This window comes from Xyrauchen texanus, chromosome 15, assembly GCF_025860055.1.
Source record: "Xyrauchen texanus isolate HMW12.3.18 chromosome 15, RBS_HiC_50CHRs, whole genome shotgun sequence".
In the NCBI taxonomy this organism is placed as follows: Eukaryota; Metazoa; Chordata; class Actinopteri; order Cypriniformes; family Catostomidae; genus Xyrauchen; species Xyrauchen texanus.
This window is the reverse complement of record NC_068290.1, coordinates 5,373,626-5,397,562: the sequence shown is the minus strand read 5'-3', so window position 1 is coordinate 5,397,562 and position 23,937 is coordinate 5,373,626. Positions and strand designations below refer to the sequence as shown.

At 37.3% G+C, this 23,937-nt stretch overlaps 2 protein-coding genes across 4 annotated transcripts in view; one reads left to right on the top strand and one right to left on the bottom strand.

The window, feature by feature from the left end:
- The window catches only part of LOC127656452 (protachykinin), a 2,724-nt gene extending 1,431 nt beyond the window's left edge, over nt 1-1,293 (top strand). The window contains exon 5 of one of the 2 annotated variants that reach the window (XM_052144789.1): nt 569-1,293. In XM_052144789.1, coding sequence (XP_052000749.1) covers nt 569-579 — 11 coding nt within the window. In that variant the 3' untranslated portion in view covers nt 580-1,293. The other variant, XM_052144788.1, reaches the window with a different exon arrangement.
- Nucleotides 1,294-2,113: 820 nt separating this feature from the next.
- Nucleotides 2,114-23,937, bottom strand: septin7b (septin 7b). 2 transcript variants are annotated; one of them, XM_052143884.1, is made up of 13 exons: nt 23,812-23,937; nt 18,827-18,933; nt 14,230-14,330; nt 13,963-14,097; nt 11,849-11,966; nt 11,436-11,528; nt 10,761-10,857; nt 10,203-10,254; nt 9,755-9,880; nt 8,623-8,643; nt 6,008-6,143; nt 5,228-5,361; nt 2,114-3,465 (listed from the first exon to the last, which is right to left on the bottom strand). In XM_052143884.1, the coding sequence occupies exons 1-13, from the start codon at nt 23,819-23,821 to the stop codon at nt 3,426-3,428; spliced, it is 1,170 nt and encodes a 389-aa protein (XP_051999844.1). In that variant the 5' UTR covers nt 23,822-23,937; the 3' UTR covers nt 2,114-3,425. The 2 variants fall into 2 exon arrangements, with proteins under 2 accessions (XP_051999844.1, XP_051999845.1); XM_052143885.1 differs by lacking the exon at nt 8,623-8,643.

Sequence of the window (23,937 nt, the reverse complement as noted above, 5' to 3'; positions counted from 1 at the left end):
ATAAGTTCAGTCGACAGCATTTGCCGCACAATGCTGATTACCACAAAAATAATTTCTTTAAAAAAAAAAAGAAAGAAAAGCTGAATCAATAATAGAAGTGAATGATGCCAATTATTGGAGTGTTTAAAAGGTAGAAATGTGAAGCATATATTTTTATAAAAGCACTTGCATGAATTCTTCTGTTAAAACGCATGTATTATTTTAGCTGTGAAGTTGTTTAAATTATCATTTTTACAGTCATTTTAGGGGATGGCATTACATCATGCAATGACATGGTAAAATTGGCCATAACTTCACACTAAAATCATGTTAACACACTTGTGGCAATACTTTTGAAATAGTATTTTTGAAACAATTTTACATAATGGCCCATTGACTTCTATTGTAAGTCTAAGCCGGATTTTTGCTTTTTTTTTTTTTTTTTTTTAAAGAAAGTTATTTTGTCAATTGAGCTTAACTTGTATTGAACCCGGAATATACATTCAAGAGGTAACGTTCTATTGCTTTTGATAATCTGATGCATTTTGTTACTTACCTTTCAATACAATTTCTGGAATTTTCTTTTTAGGTCCTTTCTAACAAGAAAGCACTTAACTGATTTTGTGGACATAATGTACAACATGCTGCCACTAATGGACACAGGAGTTCAAGCCCCAAACTTCAGCCTGGTTGTGAAACTCAAAGTTCTGCTGTTTTCTTTTAAATAGAAATGTAATAAAAAAATATTAGGCACTGCATTTGTCTTGTGGTCTTTGAAGAAATTGGTATGTTTATCCAGTAGCCCCAAAAAGTAAGAATATCACTGCATTAGATAACAAAATATAATAGCAAGTACAGTAGCAACAAATCTATTTTTGTGAAATGTTCCGCCAGATGTGCTTGTGGTTTCCTTTTTTTGGGTCTAATTCAACAACATTCATATATTCCAAGCATGTATTTTTTATCCGACACAAGAAATACATGAGGAATGTTTGCAAATGTCTCAACATCTCCCTCTAGTGTCTAATTATGATTAAAGAATGTTTGAATGAAATGCTGTGGTAACACTTTATTTTAGGGATCATAAATCAAACAGTAATTCATGACTAATAATTACACTTGTAAGAGACTAGTTTGGCATTATCAAGTATTTATTAAGCTTTTATTAGCTGATTTCTTATTCATGCTTTATAGTCCAATTAAATTTGCAAACTTTTTTCATAACAATGAATTTATTAGCCAAAAACAAAACATATCAATAGTTAGTATGATGCATCCTTTATAGGTTCTCAGTAGTCTGTGTGAATGTGCGGCTTATAAATACTAAATACATGTAGAATGCAAATACTGTAGTATTTCAACAAAGCAGAAAGGTTAGGGTTTAGGGGTCGGGTGTCTGTGTGACGCAGTGATGCTCCTGAACTGTATGGTAGTATTTAATTAGGGTTTACACTAACACTATTTGCACTTAGTGCAAAGAAGATGCTTTTTTACACTATGCAAAAGTCTCTGCCTTCAATTTTTATTTTATACTTAAAATCTGAACATTCACACAGTGCAATAAGAACATATAAAGGATGTGTTTAGCACATTACTATTGGTATCTTTTGTTTTTACCTAATAAGTTCATTGTTAGGAAAAAGGAATGTAAAGGGGCTAATTGGCAAGGGTAAGAAATCAGCGAACAGAGGCCTAATAAATCAAGTCCATAACTAATAACTTACAAATACAATTATTAGACATTGATTTCCAATCCCTAAAATAAAGTGTTACCAATCCTGTTTTACTCTGTAAACTGTTCAGGCTTGCATTCATTTGTTAAACTCATACAAATTCAAACAAGAAGTAAATTACTTTGTTCACAAACAAGTCATCTGATGCAGAATTGGGGAGATCAAGAGCAAGTTTTCACACTCTAAACATCTTAAATCAGAAACCAGTGTGATGACACTTAAATATATTTATAAAAGTAAAAACAAAAATGGGATGTTTAGTATTTGTCATAAGCCATCAAAAATTTGAATGCCTTTGAATTTAAACGTATGCATTTTATCTCTATGTTGTTGGATCACTTAAAACTAAAACACTGTCATTTGGTAGCTAATTTCAACACCTTGATCAAGTCTTTTTTAGTGAAAATATTTTTAATAGTACTATTACTGTTGGCAAATGTATACATTTCTCATAGCAAAATGTGGAAATTAGATTTGGAGTATTCTGTGACGGTGAGTTATAAAAAGGTAAGCACCCCCAGTGTCCCTTACTATTCAATACATCTTTTAGCAATCTGGATACACCCAACTTGTATCATCACAAGTTTATTAAGAGACTGTACAATACAAATGAAAAATAAAATACAGAGATGGAGATAATAACAAAAGAAAACAAAAAAACAAAAATAGTTTTGGACTCATTTTGTCCCAACAGCTGGAAAATACTGTACAGCACAGGTGAGGTAATACAGACAAACAGGTTGATAGAACTCTGGTCTAAGCACGACCGTTCGAGTAATATTTATGGTGTTGTCAGTGCACTCAATTATTTGTATTTTTTTAAGATTTACGTATTTAAAATTCATAAAATTCCATAAAAATGTAATGGAGTAATCTTTAACAAAATACTATTACAAAAACTTACATATTTAAATTTCCTTTCATTTAGTTAAAAATAACACCCATTCAATTTCATGGAATTTTGTCAAGAAATTGAAATGCGTAAATCTTAAAAAGAGGTTAAAATATCTTTTGAGTGTGTATTTTACGACACCAGTCTGCTGAGTATTCTAATAAAAAACAAAAAAAAATATTACTTTAGCTGTCTTGGTGTATGTATACATATTTATATATGCATATATAAAAATAACTGAAATAACATTAATGAAGTTATAGGAGGTGGTCAAAGGATATGGGACAGACATTATATTTTGGAAACACTTCTGCAATGAGGAAAAACAAAATCGTAAGCCATAAGAGCAAAAAATACATTTGCACATCCCCTCCAAATGTGCATTTATGGTTGTATGATTTGGCCATGTAACAGGATTCTTCGGGTTTATATAGATGTTTTGGGGAATATAGAGGGCACCAGGTGACATTTTTCTCATACAACACTTCAGTTATGGAGTTTCACGTTATTGGGTTTATAAATAAACATTTATAATCAAAATATAGTTCATCGGTTAGACATTTCTTCGTATTAAACTGTGGACATCAGGTGGTAAGTAATAAATGTGTTATCAACAGAGTTCAGTATAGATTTTTTAGATTTGTATGGGTTTGGCTTGCCTCAGACAGAGTTTCATGAAGGTAAACTCTTTAGTGGAAGTCCACGAACAGCTTAAACGCCTCCAGCAGAACGCACAGTTCCAAGTCTGACTGAAGGCTACACAGATATCAGGTCAGGGGGGATTGGCCAATGAGAACAACCTGCTCATCATAAAAATGCTTTTAAAAGATCTTCCCTTTCTTCTTGTTCTTTTCCAAACTCCTGTAGGGGGGAAAATAAATAATGAATTCCAATACTGATTTTACGAGTAGGGATATAGAAATAAAAACAAAAGGCCACTGGTTTTAAATGCTAACATGCGTATTTGCGTGTGTCGTATTTGTTTAATTAAATGTGTGTCCTTTGTCTTGCTGAGGCTTATGTCATAGCCAACATTTTATATATATTAAAAACCCCAAAAACTCTATCGAGCTGTTCAGCCAGTAGTTCAATAAGCCGCAAGTCTAATTCACCACGGGTCCCTTCGGATTTTACGATGGGTTTTTGAACTTGTGTACAAGAAGGTTTGTGGTTAACATTACTTAACATGTTGGTTTAGCATGTGGACGTTTTGTTCTACAACATAAATTACACACAGTCATACCTCAAACATGAATTTTGAAGCCGTATTAAATTAAAAAACACAAGGCTGCTTCAGAATTCATTTTGAGGTATAAAAGTGTGTAATCCTCTTACATCAATCCCTCTAGAATTTTCTTTTTTTAAACACCATTAATACTGAAGCTGCTCCTACACAAATTCTATTGGACCCCCTCTAGACTATATAGATTGGCCTTAAAGACACACCCACCTGCTGGCTTTGCCAATCGGAGGATGGAGACATTGCCCATGTTTTTTGGTGGTGCACTGAGAATCAGGAATTTTGGTTGAACGTTTGATTGAAAAAATGTGGTCCTGACCAGTGCGATGATAGGCAGGCAGATTGTTTTAATGGGTTGGAACGCCCTCAATTTGTGAGTGGTGAGGAGATGGGGAGGGTGGCAGCCTTCGAAAAGGTCATGTGTAGAAGGCTGGGGATATGGGATTCATTTAATAGGAAATGGGGTAGATATTTTATATTTGCGGAGAGAGAGGCGTAGTTTTAGAGTTGTATGATATATGTGTATGTATATATATATGTGTTATTTATTTATTTTTATTTTCTGTGTGTATACTTATGCAAGACCACTGGAATGTTTGTTAAAAAATAAAAATACTGAAGCTGCAATCTATAATTTTTACATAATTCCAGTGATATCTGGTCTTAAACTGTTACCATATAGAACATTTAAACATTAAATATCAGGCTTCAGAATATTATAATATTAAAAAAAATTATCACATAAAACAATAATATAAAAAAAGACTGATATTCGTTTCCCACTTTTATAAAAGGTGTAAATGCAAATGCATTTTTGTTATCCTCATACAAATACGCCAGTAAAAAGGGGTTACGCAATAGTCATCCATTGTTAAAATGCTGTGTTGTGTGTTCTTGACTTTGTCTGGTTTTTCTGCCATTGCAATGTGAAGAACACAACAGACACTGCCGTCTTGCAATCTTGTCACATGATTAAATGAACAATAACCCGTGAATTACTCCATTGGAACACAATTGTAATACATCACCTCTCTCCTCAAAATCCCACTCGCTCACGTCCCTCTCCTGTTTTCTAATGACTAATGTGTCTCGTACAACGCTCACGTGAAACCTGATCTCACACGCACAATTCAGATGAGAAGCATCTAATATCATTATATTTGCTTCAGCGACAGAACTTACTAATATTGGCTAATACTGATATATTGTATATTCCCAATTCTGAGTTTGCAAACTTACTTGGCACCATTATGAAATTTAAATGTCAGAGTAAATTTCTAAAACATTCAACTTCTTGTCATGGAGAAAAACTTGAACAATTTATAGGAGGCGATATAAAGGAAAGAAACGAGTAAGATATACGGTTTGACTGTGATCACGTACATTTTCTGCTGCTCCAGAATACGCTGCTGGGTCTCCCAGTTAACTCTGTCCTCCTCAAACTGATGTCTTCTCTCCTCCAGCTCTTTATGCTGAGCCTCCAGGTTCTTCCTCATCTGCTCATGACGCCGCTGAAGCTGCACAGGTCACAGAATATTAGAGATTAGGCAAATAAGTCACACCAAGCTGATCATTTAAATTCACCAAACAGTGACTATATATTGAAAATTAATTATATATTCATAATGACTTTGCTGGGAATATAAAATTAAGCAACACTGTAAATATTGCAATGATTTTAATGCACTTTTTATTTACCCATTAATCCATTAGACTCCACTGAGACCGTTAAGACAGATATTAAGTTGGCAAACTGTCCATTTCAATTAACTGGTTCAAAATTTGAGTCACAAATCTTCACACAAGCCTCTGTATGGCACTTTACATATATTAAAATGTTTTAGTAAAAATAGATGTAGGTAAATATAGCTGTTTATTACTGTATTATATATTGGTGCCTATAAATTAAAATAATTAAATATCATTCTTCCTTGTGTTCATTTAAAGAAATTGTGAAAACATGCCTGGACTATGTTTAACTAGGTTTGAACTGTATTTAACCTGCATTTTTGGCTACAATGGCTCCTCTAATTGATGGAGAAAGAAAACATTCAACCTTTTAAACTATTTCAGAGCAAATACATAAACATAAATTGTGAAAAGCTGAAAATATTCCTATATCACTCAGTTAGCAAAAATGCATAATTCATGTGATGTCAGTACCTCTGCCTCTGAATCTTTCAGCTTTTGGATCTTTTCCTTGACTTTCATCTCAAACACCTGCTCCATCTCCATCTCCATCTTCTTCATCTTGGTCACATGCTCCCTTCTCTCCTCCTCCATCTGAGCAAGGGGGCTCCTAGTATCGACACACAGTATACATTCATGACACCACATCCCACAATTCCGCAAGTGATGAATGTACTCCTGTGCCATCCCACAGGAGAACATCACATTCATCTTGAGAAGACGGAGGAGACAGAAAAGTGAAAAAACAAAGCCCTCAAGCCCCTGAGATTGCCCACCACTCATTATAAAGAGAGCTTAATGTGACACCTGTGATCAGATGTTCTGCTAAACATCTCCAAGCTTCAGGCAGCTAAACTCTTGATGCCTTACCATGGGCAGTCTTGCTAAAGCAGAGAAAAAAGGACAATGCACATCAAACATACATCTTGGTTCCAGAGGTACCTGAAAGCTGATGCAAACAGCTCAGAATGTGCTTTTACGCCGATCTGAGTTAGAATACGGTGCACAGAAAAGCTGCAAAAAGGTTAGACAGAAACATACAGCAAGTGTGACAGAAATTAGGGGAGGGAAATGTAACACCTCACAATTTGAATTCAAGGAGTTCAAAATTATTCTTGATGCATCTAAAAATTCTGACATAACGGTGTAAATCTTTGCTGTCTTTGGGGAGTTATAGGTGAAGTGGGTCATTTCTGTGCCACCAAACGAAAGCAAGAAATGTAGTGCTTTCAAACAGGTTATCTATTATTTCAAAGCAGTCGCATATATTTGTTTGCACGAACACCATCATGTAAACTAGAGTTCGACCGAATGCCGAAATTATAACGAGTGCGAGATGGAAAATAAAATGGTAATATTAGGGCTGGCATAATAATAGGTTTCCCAATTCGATTCCAATCATGAGCTCTTGATACAAATCTTTACGTTGTTTTCATTACGTTTAAATAATATTTTTTGTAAGATGAGTGAGTTTAGTAAAAGATCGATCTTGGGATTTCACCAATCAATATTAAGATGTTCGAATGAAGATTAACCAGAAATCATTCTGGTTTGTTTTTGTTTAATTGTGACTAGGTCTGCTTGTAGATTTTGGAACTGATATTAGAGAGTTTTATATTAATAGGTCAAGTGGGCAAAGCTGATGCCAATATATAGGAATATCACTAGTGTAAATGCACCTTTTCTTGAAACATATGCAGCTGCAGATACTCCGTCAATGTGGTTTTTTGCAGTGTTGCGCAACACATTATCCACTTATAATGATATTTTCCTTTGTATGCTTTTTCAAAGAAATTCCTATGTATTTTTGAGGGCCAATGTAGGATTGTTTGAGAAAGAATTGTGATGCATCTGTAAATCCGAGTTACCGTTACCTTTCTGTCAGCTCGAACCAGACTGGCCATTCTCTGTTGCTCTCGGATTTTTGTTTTTGGCACCATTCTGAGTAAACTCTAGAGACTGTTGTGCTTGAAAATCCCAGGAGATCAGCAGTTACAGGAATACTCAAACCAGCTCGTCTGGCACCAACAATCATGCCACAGTCAAAATCACCAAGATAATTTTATTTCCCCATTCTGATGGTTGATGTGAACATTAACAGAAGCTCCTGACCTGTATCTGCATGATTTTAAGCATTGCTGCCATACGATTGACTGATTAGATAATTGCATGAACAAGTAGGTTTACAGGTCTTCCTAATAAAGTGCTCAGTGAGTGTATATGCTTGATTGCATTAAATATGTTTAGCATGTATTCAAATGTGACATTAGGCTATAACTTCATTCAGAGAGTTCCATCGGAGGAAAGCAACCCAGTGCCAAAAATAAAACGTGGAAAAAGATGAAATTTGTAATTATTGCAGATCTGCATTGAATTCAGTGTTTGCATCATTTGACGCCGTCAAAAAAATAAAGATTCTGTTTTTCATGCGAGTGAGATGACTTCAGCACAAAATCAAACTGCTGAAAGCTAAACAAAACTAACAATTTTGTTTATTTAGAAAGGAACAGAATGCTTTGACAAGTGTTAAAAAATGGGATTAATCATTATTGACTGCGTTTTTTCTTCTTTACCAATGCATTTGCGCAGCGCACGTTCACTTTCTATGAGTTGACAGTCAGGGACGCTTGCCATTGCAACAGTTCTTGAAGAAGTCAGATTACATCAGAGTTTTGTTGGGAAATCATACCAGACTGCTCAAACATTCCAAGACCTGACAAACGCCGATTGAACATGCCAAATCGGTGAAAACAGACACAAAAGAATGCCAACTGGGTGAATTAATTGATCTGACAAAACCCAACAACTGTTGGATGTTGGTGTTTGTTGACATATGTTGCAGATTGTTTGGGCAATGTGAACCTAAGGAACATAAGAAGGATTTGGCTAAACGGAGGACCCTTTCCTGGTCTAACAGATATGATTTGGGACAGACAAGGTCTAATATTCCCGGGGGGGAATATCACATATGGAACTGGAGGAAGAGAAGGAAGAAATAACATCAATAACTGACACCAAAAGACACTGTTACAAGAAGGAGAGAGGACCCATACTACACAGGGAGGTGAATAATGTAAATGACCACTTACATGCCTTCAACTGTGTCATTTCTAAAAAGAAAAAAACACACAAACTTAGCATGCAAAAAAATCAAAAGCACTAAAAGAGCAAAAAAAAAATATATAAACTGAGTGTAAGACCAAAGATCTTGTGCATTATAAAACTTGGTTTCCTGCAAAATACATTTCATGTTAGAGGTGGCTCTAGACTGCTTAGAATCTGCACAGTGCGACCACAAACGTGTCTGTAAGCATGTGCTCATGCATATGTGCATACATGCTTGTGTTAGAAAGTTGGTTTCTTAACTTAAGTGTTAGAGAGCATGGCTACAGCAAACTGTGAATGCATATCTTTATATAAATCTCCACAAACCCTTCCTTGAACATGCTAAAATTATGCCACATTATGGTAGAAAAATAGGTTAAAAATGCCATTTCATGTTGACAAAAAACAGAAGTAGACCGGCCACAAACTGAAGTCTCGTTGACAGTGTGTTCTCAAATATACCAGACAACAGGAAATGATGCCGAAACATACAGTTATAATCTTTTCTGACAGTTGAACATCACTTAAACAACAAACTAAAAGCTTTATAAAAATGTATGACAAGCTGAGGAACACCATGACTCCATAAGAGAGACAACAATATTTGCCATGTCTCCCACTGAAAGCAATCTGACCAGTAACATTTGACTGGTTGTAACCATATGGGTGATTTTGATTTGTTAGAGAATATTATTATGTCTTCGGCATAAGCTGTAATTTTAAAGTACTAATAAACAAACAGCATTTGTATTGCTTTAAGGTAATAATGTACATTCTCACAATGTAATGCAACATGAGATCATATATAAACTGAGGGAGGCACTAGGTAACAGTTGAGTGTGATTTAAGTGTCTGAGATTGTGCAGATGACTGCGTTTTGAAGTATGGAATGTAAACCAACATACAATGACTGTTTTCTGCCACCTTATCTCACCCCAGGCATTTCTGCTCACACTTATAGAATTAAAACATCTTTAATTTCAGGATAAACCATTCTGGTCATATTTGAAATCAATAGTATGTTCTCAGTCAAATAAACATTGATAATTGTTATATAAGGGAAATTATATTAGGGCTGTAAACTTAATATGTTCATCAATTATGATCATCACTTACTTAGTGAGCTGGCCTTTGGTTTTGTTGTTGTCAATTCCATTACAGGTAACAGCCGCCAACTTCCTGCTTCTGTAGTTCTCATAATGGACATTATTTGTTACGTCCTTGAGGTCCTGCATGTGGGTTCTACACAAAACAAACGGTTATCATAAGCCTCCAAGCACTTCAAACCTCCAAAATAATTACATATGATCAATTACTTGTGGTGTTGTGCATTCCACATAATCACTATCTGGGCATTTTGTCAAGAGTTAAGATTTATGTTTTTCTATTTCTGTACATTCCCACAGCAAATCAGTTTACATTGTCCAGCTCTTGAACTGCTGGGACATTCACTCTCCAAGTCCCTTAACAGCTATTATTACTGCATTTGTACAGCGTATTTCTGCAAGATTTCTGACAAGACAAATAAGATTTCTGCAAAACACTTTCAGTGGCATATTTGTACCTGATGAGCATATTCCTCAAGAGTGTGAAATCACAGTGCTCTCCATTTTCAACTGTGGGGAGAGGAAAGACAAATCAGAAATCTGTCACACAAAAAATAATATAGTTATTTAAAAAAAACAATTTTAAGGTAAGTTGCTAAACCAAATCTATCACATATTTTACATTTACACTATATTAAAAATAAAAACTCAAGATGGCTCTGTTCCAAAATCTAGTAAGCTGCCAATTTTCAATTAGAGTGAACTATTTTTTTTTTTTCAATAATTTTCAGTATTGAGTGAATTTTATTTTTGACTCATTGCTTCCGCCTTGTCCTCCACATTGAATTTTTTTGAGCTAGGTGCAATACATGCTGCTGCCATAGAATGTGGCCAAAAGGTATCTTAGGATAAAGCATAATTATGCTGCCTTCCTTTTGGAACAGCCTTTTTCATGAGCATGCATATGAAGCCTTAAAATGCTGCCTATGTAGGCAGCCCATTTTACTTGGAACAGAGTGGATGTGTAGATTAACTAAGTGCTTGTGAGCGTTTTAAGGCATCTCTAGTGCATCTACCTTCTGCCACACCCCATGGGTACTGTCTTCCTCTAACCTTCTTGTCGTTCACCTCAATGATGGTGTTGCTTCCGACCACAGCCAGGGGCAACCGATCCTTGAGAGACAGACAGAGAGAGCAGAGAGAGAGAGAGAGAGAGAGACAGTTAGAGAGCAGCTCATGGATGAATGTGCACAAGGAATCAGTTTTCTAAACAAGCATGCAAAGCTTGGCAGACTTGCAACATGCAGCCACCTGGTGTACTGCATGGGCTCTCCACCACAAAAACAGATTCACACCTGTCACTATATTAGATTAGAGAAGTGACTCTATTCTCATATATGACTGGGTACCTAAAGCAAATATATAGGGGATGTATAATTTAAAATGTATGTTCAGCACTTCGCTATAGGATTATACTATTCTAGTACTCAAAAGAAACACACACACACACACACACGTTCTCCCTTGGATGAATCGCTTCTGCCTGGATTATTCTCATTTGTAATTCACTTTGGATAAAAGGCATCTGCTTAAAGTTACAATAGCAACAAAAGCCTGTTTAATTTTAAGCGTCAGAGAGAAGGTGAAAAATTACGTGAAACTGAATTACGTTTTTGTTGCAAGAAAAAAGCATCAGGGGAAAAGTAGTGTGTAATATGGCTACTTTAAATCTAGTTTATGACCAATCTTACTTTGATTTTTTTCACAATCTTGTTCTCTTCCTCATCATCCGTCTCTGGAAACTCGTAGATTTTGATCTTGTGCTCCAGGATTTCTCGCATGATCTGGAGAAAAAATTAAACAACTTTTTAAAAATAAGAGAAACCCTCTTTGATTCGTTCAGGCCAGCAAACAATCTCAAGAGAATGACAAAAGAGGCTGTTTAGGTTGAGGAATACAACATCCCCTGTTTGTTTATTTATTTGTACTCCGATATTCTCATCTAATCTTTCCTGTCTGGGCGGTAATTCAGTGCTCTTGCGCTCGGCTCCTTTAGAGCTAATACTCTGACAGATGGCAAAATACTCGACACACACACATGGTGCCGGAGGCTTGAACCCTGCTGTCTTTTCTTGCCTTAATCAGGAGTTTAAATGGACAGGACCTGTTTCTTGAACTGTTGGCATTCTTCAGGGGTGAGGGTATCTGCTTTGGCAATCAATGGGATGATGTTGACCTTCTCATGCAACCGTTTCATGAACTCAATGTCCAGAGGTTTCAGTCTGTTGGAAAAATACACCACCACGATAATGATGAAATGACAACACTGTAGTCCATGTTAAAATCACTAATTCATATATATTTTATTATATGATTCCAAACGTGTGGCTGGAAGATTTCTTTTCACGAAAACTCAGCAATTAATTATGACATTCCTGTTGCTACACCCATTTTCAGACCCCTTTTATTATTGTACAAATTATTTTTCCAACAAGATTTACATAATTTACGTCCTATAATGTCTTGGTAACACACTAACAAAAGGACAGTGGGCACAAGGCTGAATAAAGTGACACGTTCCGCCTCCATTGCTTAAACACTACATCTTAACTGCTCACAGATCCCCTATTGTCTGAGAACACATGCCTACAGTAACACACAGCTATTAAAATGTTTTCACTGACAAGAAGGAAAACTACCGAGACCTGACCACTGGTTTGTAATGCACCCTAGAAACTTTGCATTTTATCTACCTCATCATATTTATTCTAGTTGTGTAAATAAATATTATCTTTCTTCTCTTTTTTTTTTCTACTAAGCATTAGTGTCAAAAGTTCCTTTTTCTGAGGGTTGCCATATTCAATGCATACAATGACAACAAAGTGTCTTATGTCTTAAAATACATCCCTATCATGTCTCTACTGGAAAACTTGACAAAAGTGAGAAGACTTTAAAAAAACTGAAGTGTAATATACAGTTTTTTTCATTGTAGGCTTGCTAACAGCCAAATTGTATGGCTCCACCTTCATGCGACTCACAAAAGCGGTACAGATCGCACAGAGAAATGTCAGTTTCGAAGTTTATTTACATGACAAACTTCTTTATTATTTGAACTTTAATAAAGGATGCATTAAAGATATAATGCCAGGTTGTATGCTTTTTAAACATTCTGACATGCAGGTTTGCTTAAGCGGAATGCCAGATCCAGCTCTGCTTTATTTCACGATGACAGTGCTTCTGTATTTAGTTATTTTGAATTTTCGCATAATAATTCCCTCATACTTTGTGATCAACATCACCTGAAGCTGTTTGGAAATTTAGAGTGCATCTCAGTCAGCCGCGAGCTGCAGTGCTTCTCTCGAGCGCCATCATAAGAGTTTGTATGATCTCACGTTACATTAAATTAGATCAAAAGACTATACGACAACGGAAATTGTTGAATAGTCTTTGTCGATAACGTCACCTAATTGTTTCAGCCCTAATATATATAATTAACAGACAGTAAGCCATGACAGCGAAGTTCTAATATTGCATATTATTCACACAGATACGATTAGTATGAAATTTTATCACAATAAAATCATGTTAACATGTACAATGATTAGGTTCTACGGCTATACTTTGAAAGTTTGTATTTTAAGGTTTTTGGACTGGCCCCATTCCAAGTGCCTTACTGAAACTAATTTTTTGAGGTAATCAACATTATGCCACAAATGCTGTCGATATACGGAGTTTAAATGGCAAAAATACAACATACAATAAGGCAAAAAAAAAACTGTAACAATGTCAACACTGAAACTGAGAAAACTGGATTCATTGTTCAGTCATATGTGTTGTACATATACACACAGTAGTGCACTGATCAGATACGTACAAGATTTTGGGCAAAGTTGAGCCAAACCCATCTGTTACAGGACAGAACATAGTCTTAAAGTCACATTTTAACTCGTAACTCAATTTCAGAAATTTTTGCCTCTACATGATAGTATATGCCACAGCCCATTTTTTCTATTATTTTCTTTAATGACAGATTGAGCAAAATATTGCAGAAATGGGACATAAATATAATGTAAGCTTAAGAGATGCTGTCCCCAACCCATATGACATATGATGTTAGAGAGAATGTAAGCCTCAAGTCACCATTCACTTTCACTGCATCTTTTTTCCATACAATAAAAGTGAATGATGACTATCATTTTGTGACTTTCTGTTGGCAGAATTTTCACTTTTGTGTGAACTATCCCTTTTAGAGAAAGAGACAGGTGTCAGATTACTCACCCATGACCTGAGGGTGCGATGAAATACAGGCAGCAAAGCACTCTGCTGTCAGGCATCAACCGTCTGTTTACACGTGACTCAGAGTTAAGATAATCCTCAAATTTACTGTCGATGTGATCAATGACCGGCTGCCAGCTGAAGCAGACACAACACAAAGGTCAGAAACATCACATCCAAGCCTAATAACATTAACTGGCCTGATAACAGCTGTCACTATTGGCACTCCACCTTGACAGTACACACAAAGCACACTGAAAGCATTCTCACCAGTTGCTGTTGTCCACAGCGTCTCCAAATCCTGGAGTGTCCACTATCGTGAGCAGAAGCTGGACACCACCCTCCTTCATCAACACTTTGGATTGCTCAACCTGCCCAACAGAAAGTTAATACAGCAACTGTAAGATCTTTTCATCATAGAGGCCTGGTGGCTAGTGTCTGCTTGGTCAGGGAGTGCAATACACTCCACCTTTATGTAGTACTGGGCTTTTGTGGTTTATGATGAAAAAAATTATTAACATATTATAGAAATGTTCTGTAAAGCTTTGGAATACACTGAAAGTCACTCTAAAAATACAAGTACAAACATGCAAGGCATAGCACTATATTATTACTGAAGTATGCTGCTGAAACTAGAAGTATAGTGGCGTAGGAGCCTGTCTACATGGAGTTGCAATCTTATCAAGACTGTCTAAAAACTGGGGGCCTGGGTAGCTCAGTGGTAAAGATGCCGAATACCACCCCTGGAGTGGCCAGATTGCTAGGGAGGGTAGGGTCACACCGGGTAACCTCCTCGTGATCGCTATAATGTGGTTCGCTCTCAGTGGAGTGCGTGGTGAGTTGAGCGTGGATGATGCGGTGGGTGGCGTGAAGCCTCCACAAGTGCTATATCTTTGCAGTAACTCGCTCAACAAGCCACATGATAAGATGCACGGGTGGACGGTCTCAGACGCGGAGGCAGCTGAGATTCGTCCTCCGCCACCCCGATTTAGGTGAGTCACTACGCCACCACGAGGACTTAGAGTGCATTGGGAATTGGGCATTCCAAATTGGGAGAAAAATCCCCCCAAAAAAAGACTGTCTAGAAACCTTTGGAGACATTTGTTTTTTAATGCAAGTAAAAGGGTAATTGACAAATTAGGTTGTCAGTGATAATGAAAGAGAAATTTTATATTTTACAAATCTAGTTTAAAACCAAATGATATGAAAAAAAATATAGTGATAATATGTTTGGCCATATTGCCCAACACTACTTTAATGTGATCAAAATGATGAAAAACTAATAAAATATAATTGGTAAAATGTATATTTTCATATTGTACCAAGTGAGAAAGTCCCCTGTAAAATTAACAGCCTTAGCTGGGAGAGAATTTCTTTCACATGTAAACAAAAGGGACATAATTAGGCTTGGGATCGATGCCATAATCATGCATCGATAACTGGAAGATTGTCCAAAAATTATCGATATATATATACAGGGCTTAAAGTGAAAAAAGTTGCTGAGCCTGAACTTTTTTTGGGGGGGTTGTTCTGCAGAGACGGACTTATCTTCAAATGGAACCATTTATTTTTAAGTATTACGGCTGTATCTTAATGGCATCTTTTTATTAATGAAGGTCAGTATCACTGATATTTTATTTAGTATACTAAATTTTAGGGTTATAAAATAGTCCATAATGCATAAATTATAAATTAAATTCGATTAATCCTTATTAAAGCTACAAGCGTTCTTTAGTCAAAGAGTAGTTAGTAGTTTTCTCTGTTCCCTTTGTTCTTTGGTTAACTTTACTGACAGACAGAATTAGTGGCTACTGTCACTTTAAGATCTACAGCTGGTGACAGGATCTCACGCGTCTCATTCTCTCACTACTCTTTACTTCCATTTAAGATTTTATTTAACTCATTTAAAGTTAATAATGATTGATTCTTGTGAGGATACTCGACAAAACGGACATTTTGGCATAAATGTGTGTGTTATTGTTCGTTCAAGCCGAAAGAGAATTCGATACTGGTTCGCGACTTTTTGTGCCTCGTGTGTGTGTGTGTGTGTGTGTGTGTGTGTGTGTGTGTGTGTGTGAGTGTGGAGGACATTTACTGAAGTGCGTTCTCTTTTGTCTTGTCGCACATTAATGGTTTAAAGCATTTGGTGGACAAACTAATAACTAATAAGAGCTAAAGAATGACAAAGAACGGATGCAGCGTTAATTGTGTTAAATATTTTAAAACATTAAAGCTGGACAAAAAAAAAAAAAATCGCATACGTTAACGTTGACAGCACTAAAGGTGCGTACACACTGCAACGTTACTTGTCATACATTGCTGACAGAAAATAAAGCGGTTTAAAGTGGACTCGTTTTCATGGTAGGCCTACACATAATGTTTTTTTAGTAAGCTACACAGAATGTTCTACATTAAATATTTAACTAACAGTCTGAAGTTACCTAGCAGCAGTGTATGTTAATGTTAGCTCAGTCAACGTAAGGCTAACATCAAAAGGTGTAGACAGAAAATATGATTATGCTGACCTGAGCTAATTTACTGAAATCAACCAACTCACATCTCCTTTCTTTTCATCCATGATGACATTAAGTCACCTAATGTTGTTTCTGGAGTTCTGCGCTCCATGCTTTCACCGACGACGCTAACGTGAGGTATGGATCTCAAATCACACTGTTGCCAGGACCCGCCCTGCTCTGCTTCTGATAGGCTTGTGACGTTAGTTAGAGCTGCGCTCCTCTCATATGATTGGTAGGTGAAATCAATTGACTCGAAAATATTAAACCGCATTCAAGTTCCCAGTTTCAAATGCAGCCGTGCGGTATGCGCGCTCATAATGGAAGCGGCGCACTCGTTTTTTCCAAGCGCGTCCGCGCCGAAAGTGCGTCCGACTGTAATTTGCAGCCTGATTAATAAATTTTGCCTGCGCCGGAGGCCGGACCTGCCCTCAAGCCGGAAATCCGGCCCCCGGCCGGAATACTTTAAGCCCTGTATATATCTATATCATGATTTTTTTTTTTCAGATATAAATTGGCCTGCTCGTTCAGACATATTTCTCAAGACAACTTTAATAAAGTGTGAGTGGCAGGGGAAATCAAAATGGGTCGCACACTGGACGCATCTGGCGGACAACATGGTGCGTTCTAAAATGAAAAACTATTATTTATTTTCCACAAAGTTATGCACACACCGCCAACGCTCAGCGTCAACATTCTGAAGTGCCACGTAGCGCATCTGCATAGTTTTCCATTAAATTCGCAAATCATTATCCAAGGACAAAGATTATTTACTCTAGTCATCACTGGATGAACTATTGTCAACTTTCATAGAGACTATTTTCAGTTACAAGTTGTTTTGTGGTTTGACAGCTTGAATGAAAGACCTATTAAAAGGTTACTTACTGTACATAGAGAGAAACTGCATAATAAACGTCACCATTTCTAATCGTTCAGTTTAACTGCAGCAAACTCAACAACATCACTTTGTTCATTCTTGAAGAACAAAAAAACTTCATAACTTTGGACTACCATCTCCTGCACTGCTTCAGCTCATCCTGTCTGTGGTGTGTGCGCGTGTGTGTGAGAGAGATACATTTTATATAACCCTCTTGTGGTCTCCCACTGCTATTATACCAGAAAATTAAACAAAGTCCAACTGAGACAATTGGAAAGCATGCAAATTGGTCTTCTAATTTTAATGTTTAAAAAAATCTATGCCTCCAAAATATCAATAAAATAACGTGCCTATCAATAATCCATATATAGATATTTTAATGACATCCCTAGACATTCTAACTGGAAAAACCCCATGTGAATCGATATTGAATCGAGAGCTAGTGAATCAAAATCGAATCAGGAAATCTGTATCTGTATCAATATTTACTAAGAACTTCACACACAGTCGTGAGGGTCTAAAAGGGTCCTCTCTGTTGTTGATTTTTTTCTTGTCACATGACAACAAAATGGCTACTTGCATGTCAGTTACACCATCTGAATTTGTTGTTTTTTTATTTTCTCCCCTTTTTCTCTCCAATTTGGAATGGCCATTTCCCAATGCGCTCCAAGTCCTTAGGTGGCGTAGTGACTCGCCTCAATCCGGTTGGTGGAGGACGAATCTCAGTTGCCTCCGCGTCTGAGACCGTCAATCCACGCATCTTATCACGTGGCTTGTTGAGCGCGTTACCGTGGAGACCTAGCGTTTGTGGAGGCTTCACATTATTCTCTGTGGCATCCACACACAGCTAACCATGCGCCCCACTGAGAGCGAAACACATTATGGCGATCACGAGGAGGTTACCCCATGTGACTCTACCCTCCCTAGCAACCGGGCTAATTTGGTTGCTTAGGAGACCTGGCTGGAGTCACTCAGCATGCCCTGGATTCGACCTTGTGACTCAAGGGGTGGTAGTCAGCGTCTTTACTTGCTGAGCTACCCAGGCCCCCCTACACCACCTGACTTTTAAATATTTATTTCTGCCAAGAAATTAAAGATATAAAAAGAATACGATAATTTCAAACTACTTATGCCAAAAAAAAATAATAATCTAAAAATCAGCTTTTAATGAGACTTTACATTTTTCTATTGTCTCTGGACGGTTACACCACTAGAACAAAAAGCCTCAGAAAAACCTTGACTTTGAATCCAGAAATTGAAAACATTGTTCATTATAGAAGAAGTGTATTCAACTAATTGTTTTGAGCAAATTCCATTTTATACTGCATTTTTGAATAACATAATAGATTTGGACAAATAAAAAAGGGTCTCATTGTTCACCCAAACACCTTCAAGTGTTTACCACTTCCTGCTCCCAATGTACAACTGAGAAGGGAAAAGCAACATCCATTCACGTTAAGTCAACTTTATTTATTACCTGAACCGTCTTCTTGATTCTATGCGAAGGTCCAGGGTATTCTCCAGCGTATAGATCCGTTAGGAACAGGGAATTGATTAGCGTGGACTTGCCCAAACCAGACTCTCCTTAAAATGGGTAGAAAAATGGAGAAACAAGTTTAAAGTGTGATCTGAATATAGTGCCATTGATTTAAAGGCAAAGAATATTGTTAAACAATTTAAGAACATTTTGCATTAAGGCTTTGGTTCTTTGTAAATGAAATGGTGCATCAGAGCCACTGCGCTGTTGTCTTGACACTCCGCATTAGTGATGGACTGATGTACTGGCCAATCTGATCAGATATTTGAACATTTGAGAAGAGTCAATAAACATGTTTGCTTGGCTGATTACATGAGTGTTACCCCCAAATGTACATCTCATTTGCTGTCATTAAATTGCATTACGTATTTTGCACAATGTTAACAAAAAATTCCTTCTGATGCATATGCACATTTATAAAATGAAACTGACAAAATGGAAGGACATGTCCACTGTAAATGGCCACTAACAATGTCATGTCAAAGCTAAGATTGGAATAACAGTCTAATAATGACTTTAAAGAAGAGAACACCACCAAGAACCATGTGGATAGGACTGTGGAATTAACCTCACAAGCAGCTTTTTGGCAGTCCTTTAGTAAATCCATTTATCGGCAAGTGGGATTTAATTCTTTAGGGCTCAAGCCTCAGCGCCTCCAGGTCAAAATGTTATGATGCATTCAGGTTTAAAATAAATCATCATTATGTATTTAGCACTAGTGTCAACACTTCAGACCACATGCAGCATAACTAAACTAAAGCAAATCGCTAAGCACTGGATGAAGTTGAGCACTGAAAGAGCATAGCATTCATCCGTGTCTCACACAGTGAGGTCAGCACATTAACTAGAGTAAGTTACTTCTGGCAGGGCAAGTGGCTGGCATCATTACAAAATTGGCCATCTGCCATACCCAAACATTAATGCTTGAACAACTGGGTAAAGTCCACCCTCACAATGCCGCCAATTTGTATTACAAATGAGAAAAAATACAGATACACCACTGTAAAACCTTAATATTAACAGGAAATTAATGAAAAAAAAAACATTCAAAAAACTTAATTACATCATTTATTTTTGCAGTCTTCATTTGAATGATTCCGAGATTGATTCTTAAATCTCTCCCGGTCTCGACTCCTGCTCAGATTGGGTCACTTCCGCGACTTGTTGAAGCAGCTCTAACCGCAAAGAGAATGACAGTTTTGGAGTTTTTGCTTATTTACATGTCACGCTCCCGTATTATATTAATTTTAATTATTGATGAAATAAAGATATATCGCCAAGCTGTGATCAGTGTTATTTTTTCTGTCTACCAGTTCAGTGTCAGTCTGTTCGGCATTCATCTTCACCTGATTTCCAAGCTGACATCGCAGCATTTGCGCTATTTAATCGCGCAGGCTGACATCGCTTCCGCGATATGATTAATCGTGCAGCACTAATGGGTATATTTCGGTTTTAATGTCCCCTTTGCTAAAATATGAAAGAAATCTCCCAGCTAATGCTGTTAATTATATAGGGGAGCTTCTAACTATGTAGGTACACTATAAAAATATAAAATTTTGGCTTTTTAAATGTACTCACTGAGCTTCCCAGGCCCCTCACTTTTAATACTTAATACTGCTGCTGAAAATGTAAAGCACGATTTTTTTTGTTCTATTGTTTATATTCAAGCATATGCAAACGTTTAGGCACCTCTGACATTTTCCATGATTTTAATTTATAAATAATTGGGTGTTTGGATCAGCAATTTCATTTTAATCTATCAAATAACTGAAGGACACAGTAATATTTCGGTAGTGAAATGAGGTTCATTGGATTAACTGAAAATGTGGAATATGCATCAAAACAAAATTAGTCAGGTGCATACATTTGGGCACCCTTGTCATTTTGTTGATTTGAATACCTGTAACTACCTAGCACTGATTAATTGGAACACACAATTGGTTTGGTGAGCTCATTAAGCCTTGAACTTCATAGACAGGTGCATCCAATCATGAGAAAATGTATTTAAGGTGGCCAATTGCAAGTTGTTGTTCTCTTTCACTCTCCTCTGAAGAGTGGCAACATGGGGGCCTCAAAATAACTCTCAAATGACCTGAAAACAAGATTGTTCAACATTATGGTTTAGGGGAAGGCTACAAAAAGCTATCGCAGAGATTTAAGCTGTCAGTGTCCACTGTGAGGAACATAGTGAGGAAATGGAAGACCACAGGCACAGTTCTTGTTAAGGCCAGAAGTGGCAGGCCAAGTAAAATATTGGAGAGGCAAAAGGCGAAGGATGGTGAGAACGGTCAAAAACAGCCCACAGATCACCTCCAAAGACCTACAACATCATCTTGCTGCAGATGGTGTCACTGTGCATCGTTCAACAACTCAGCACACTTTGCACAAGGAGAAGCTGTACGGGAGAGTGATGCGGAAGAAGCCTTTTCTGCACACACGCCACAAACAGAGTCCCTTGAGGTATGCAAACGCACATTTGGACAAGCCGGCTTCATTTTGGAAGAAGGTGCTGTGGACTGATGAAACAAAGATGGAGTTATTTGGTCATAACAACAGGTGTTATGCATGGCGGCAAAAGAACACAGCGTTCCAAGACAAACACTTACTGCTGCCCACAGTAAAATTTGGTGGAGGTTCCATCATGCTGTGGGGCTGTGTGGCCAGTGCCGGTACTGGGAATCTTGTTGAAGTTGAGGGTCGCATGGATTCCACTCAATATCAGCAGATACTTGAGAATAATGTAGAGGAATCAGTCACAAAGTTGAAGTTACGCCGGCCTGGATATTTCAACAAGACACCGACCCAAAACACTGCTCAAAATCTACTCTGGCATTTATGCAGAGGAACAAGTACAATGTTCTGGAATGGCCATCTCTTTCCCCAGACCTGAATATCATTGAAAATCTGTGCTGTGATTTGAAGCGGGCTGTCCATGCTCGGCAACCATCAAATCTAACTGAACTGGAGATGTTTTGCAAGGAGGAATGGTCCAAAATACCTTCATCCAGAATCCAGACACTCATTACAGTCTATAGGAAGCGTCTAGAGGCTGTTATTTCAGCTAAAGGAGGCTCAACTAAATAGTGATGTGATATTTCTGTTGGGGTGGCCAAATTTATGCACCCGTCTAATTTCGTTTAGATGCATATTGCACATTTTCAGTTCATCCAATAAACCTCATTTCACTACTGAAATATTACTGTGTCCTTCAGTTATTTGAAAGATCAAAATGAAATTGCTGATCCAAACACCCAATTATTTATAAACGAAAATCATGGAAATTGTCAGGGGTGTCTAAACTTTTGCATACGCCTGTATGTTCTATTGCTTGTAATATGTCTCTTTGTTTCTATTTTATTACTGACTGTTTACTTGTCTTGATTAAAACTTTAAACAACTTTCGTTCATATTTTGTTGTGGTATGGAAAATAATCACCAAGTGGAGATTATAACTGAAATATACCCACATTAGGCTACTTGGAATCATAATGAAATTAGAATTCAATTGGAAATTGAGAGCTTGTGAATCAGAATCGAATAAGAAATCAATATTGATACACAGCCTCATACACAAGAAAGTGTCTTATTTAAAACAAAGACTTCTAAGACAGAAAAACATATAACATTTGTTGCATATAAAGAAAGCCTTGATTTGTCTAAAACTCCAAATAATGTTTTGAACATTGTTTCTTAAGTACTGTATAAGATCAACATAGTCTGAGGCTTTATCTTGTGACTGAAAATAACTCAAGTATGCACAACCACATGTCTTCGGTTCAGAAATGCAGGGGATGTCAGCTACGATACCGCAGCTCACAGGCAAAGCCAAAGAAAACACTGGAAGTATTCATACTAAATTCTTGCAAAACTAAACAGATCTTGTATCCCTGAAAACCAATTTAATCGTAAAACAATCAACTTTAAAGCTACGCTTACTAATGACATTCTTCACTGAAAAACCCTTGCATTTTTCAAGATGAACAGGATGTGAAATCACTGCTATTCAACCCATTTCCTGTACGGTTATCCAAACAGTATTTAGACCAAATGTCAAGAATGTAGTCTCACAACGCAAACATTCAACACTAGACAGGAAGCTTCTCAAGTGGTCATAATAACTACAGCGTAAACTGAATCCATCAAAAGCTGTTTGTTTCTAACTTGCAAAGTTATGTTTTGAGTGTTGTTTGGTATTTGCAATCATGCTTATATGGGATATTTCACCCAAAAATGTTACTTTATGTTGTTCCAAACCTGTATGACTTTCTTTCTTTGGAACACAAAAGGAGATGTTAAGCAGAATGTTAGTCTCAGTCACTATGCACTGACATTGTATGGAAACTAAGTGAAAAACTAAGTGAACCGGACGAGAAGCGCCACGCCGCATCGCGGCTAGGACACGGCACAGGTATCAAACACTGGGCACATCGATGCAGTTCAGGTCGCAGACAGTACACACAAAAATGACCAAGGTTTTTCCCTTGTTCAAGAAAGAAGAATGCTAAAGTAAATAATCTATGTTCTTTGATAATGACTTGGGTTGAATTTAATGGAAAATATGCGAGTTGCGCTCCCATGGCGCAGCAGAAATTTCAGCAGCATCCAGAGTCGTAGCTGGGTGCTGCCAACAGTCGCAGAGTGGCGGCGGCGATGTGCGTACCTTCATTGAAAACAGTTATTTAGAACGCGCCATGTCGTCCGCCAGATTCGTCCAGTCCAAGACCCCCTTAATGCTAATATTCTGCCTAATTGCTCCTTTTGTGTTCCACAGAAGACATGGGGGTCCCAATATATCAAACCGAATATCAAGCCACCAACCATGGGATTAGTGGCCGACCCGCTCTACCACCTGAGCCACAGCCGCCCCCAACTATCCTTTTAAGGTTACAAAGTAGATCAAAATACATTCAAAGATGTTTCCTTACCAACAACCATCAGAGTGAACTCAAAGCCCCGTTTGACAGACTTTCTGTACACTTGGTTGGGGAGGCTGGCAAAGCCCACATATCCCTCCAGATTCTTCTGCTGCTGAAAACAGACAAACACATTCA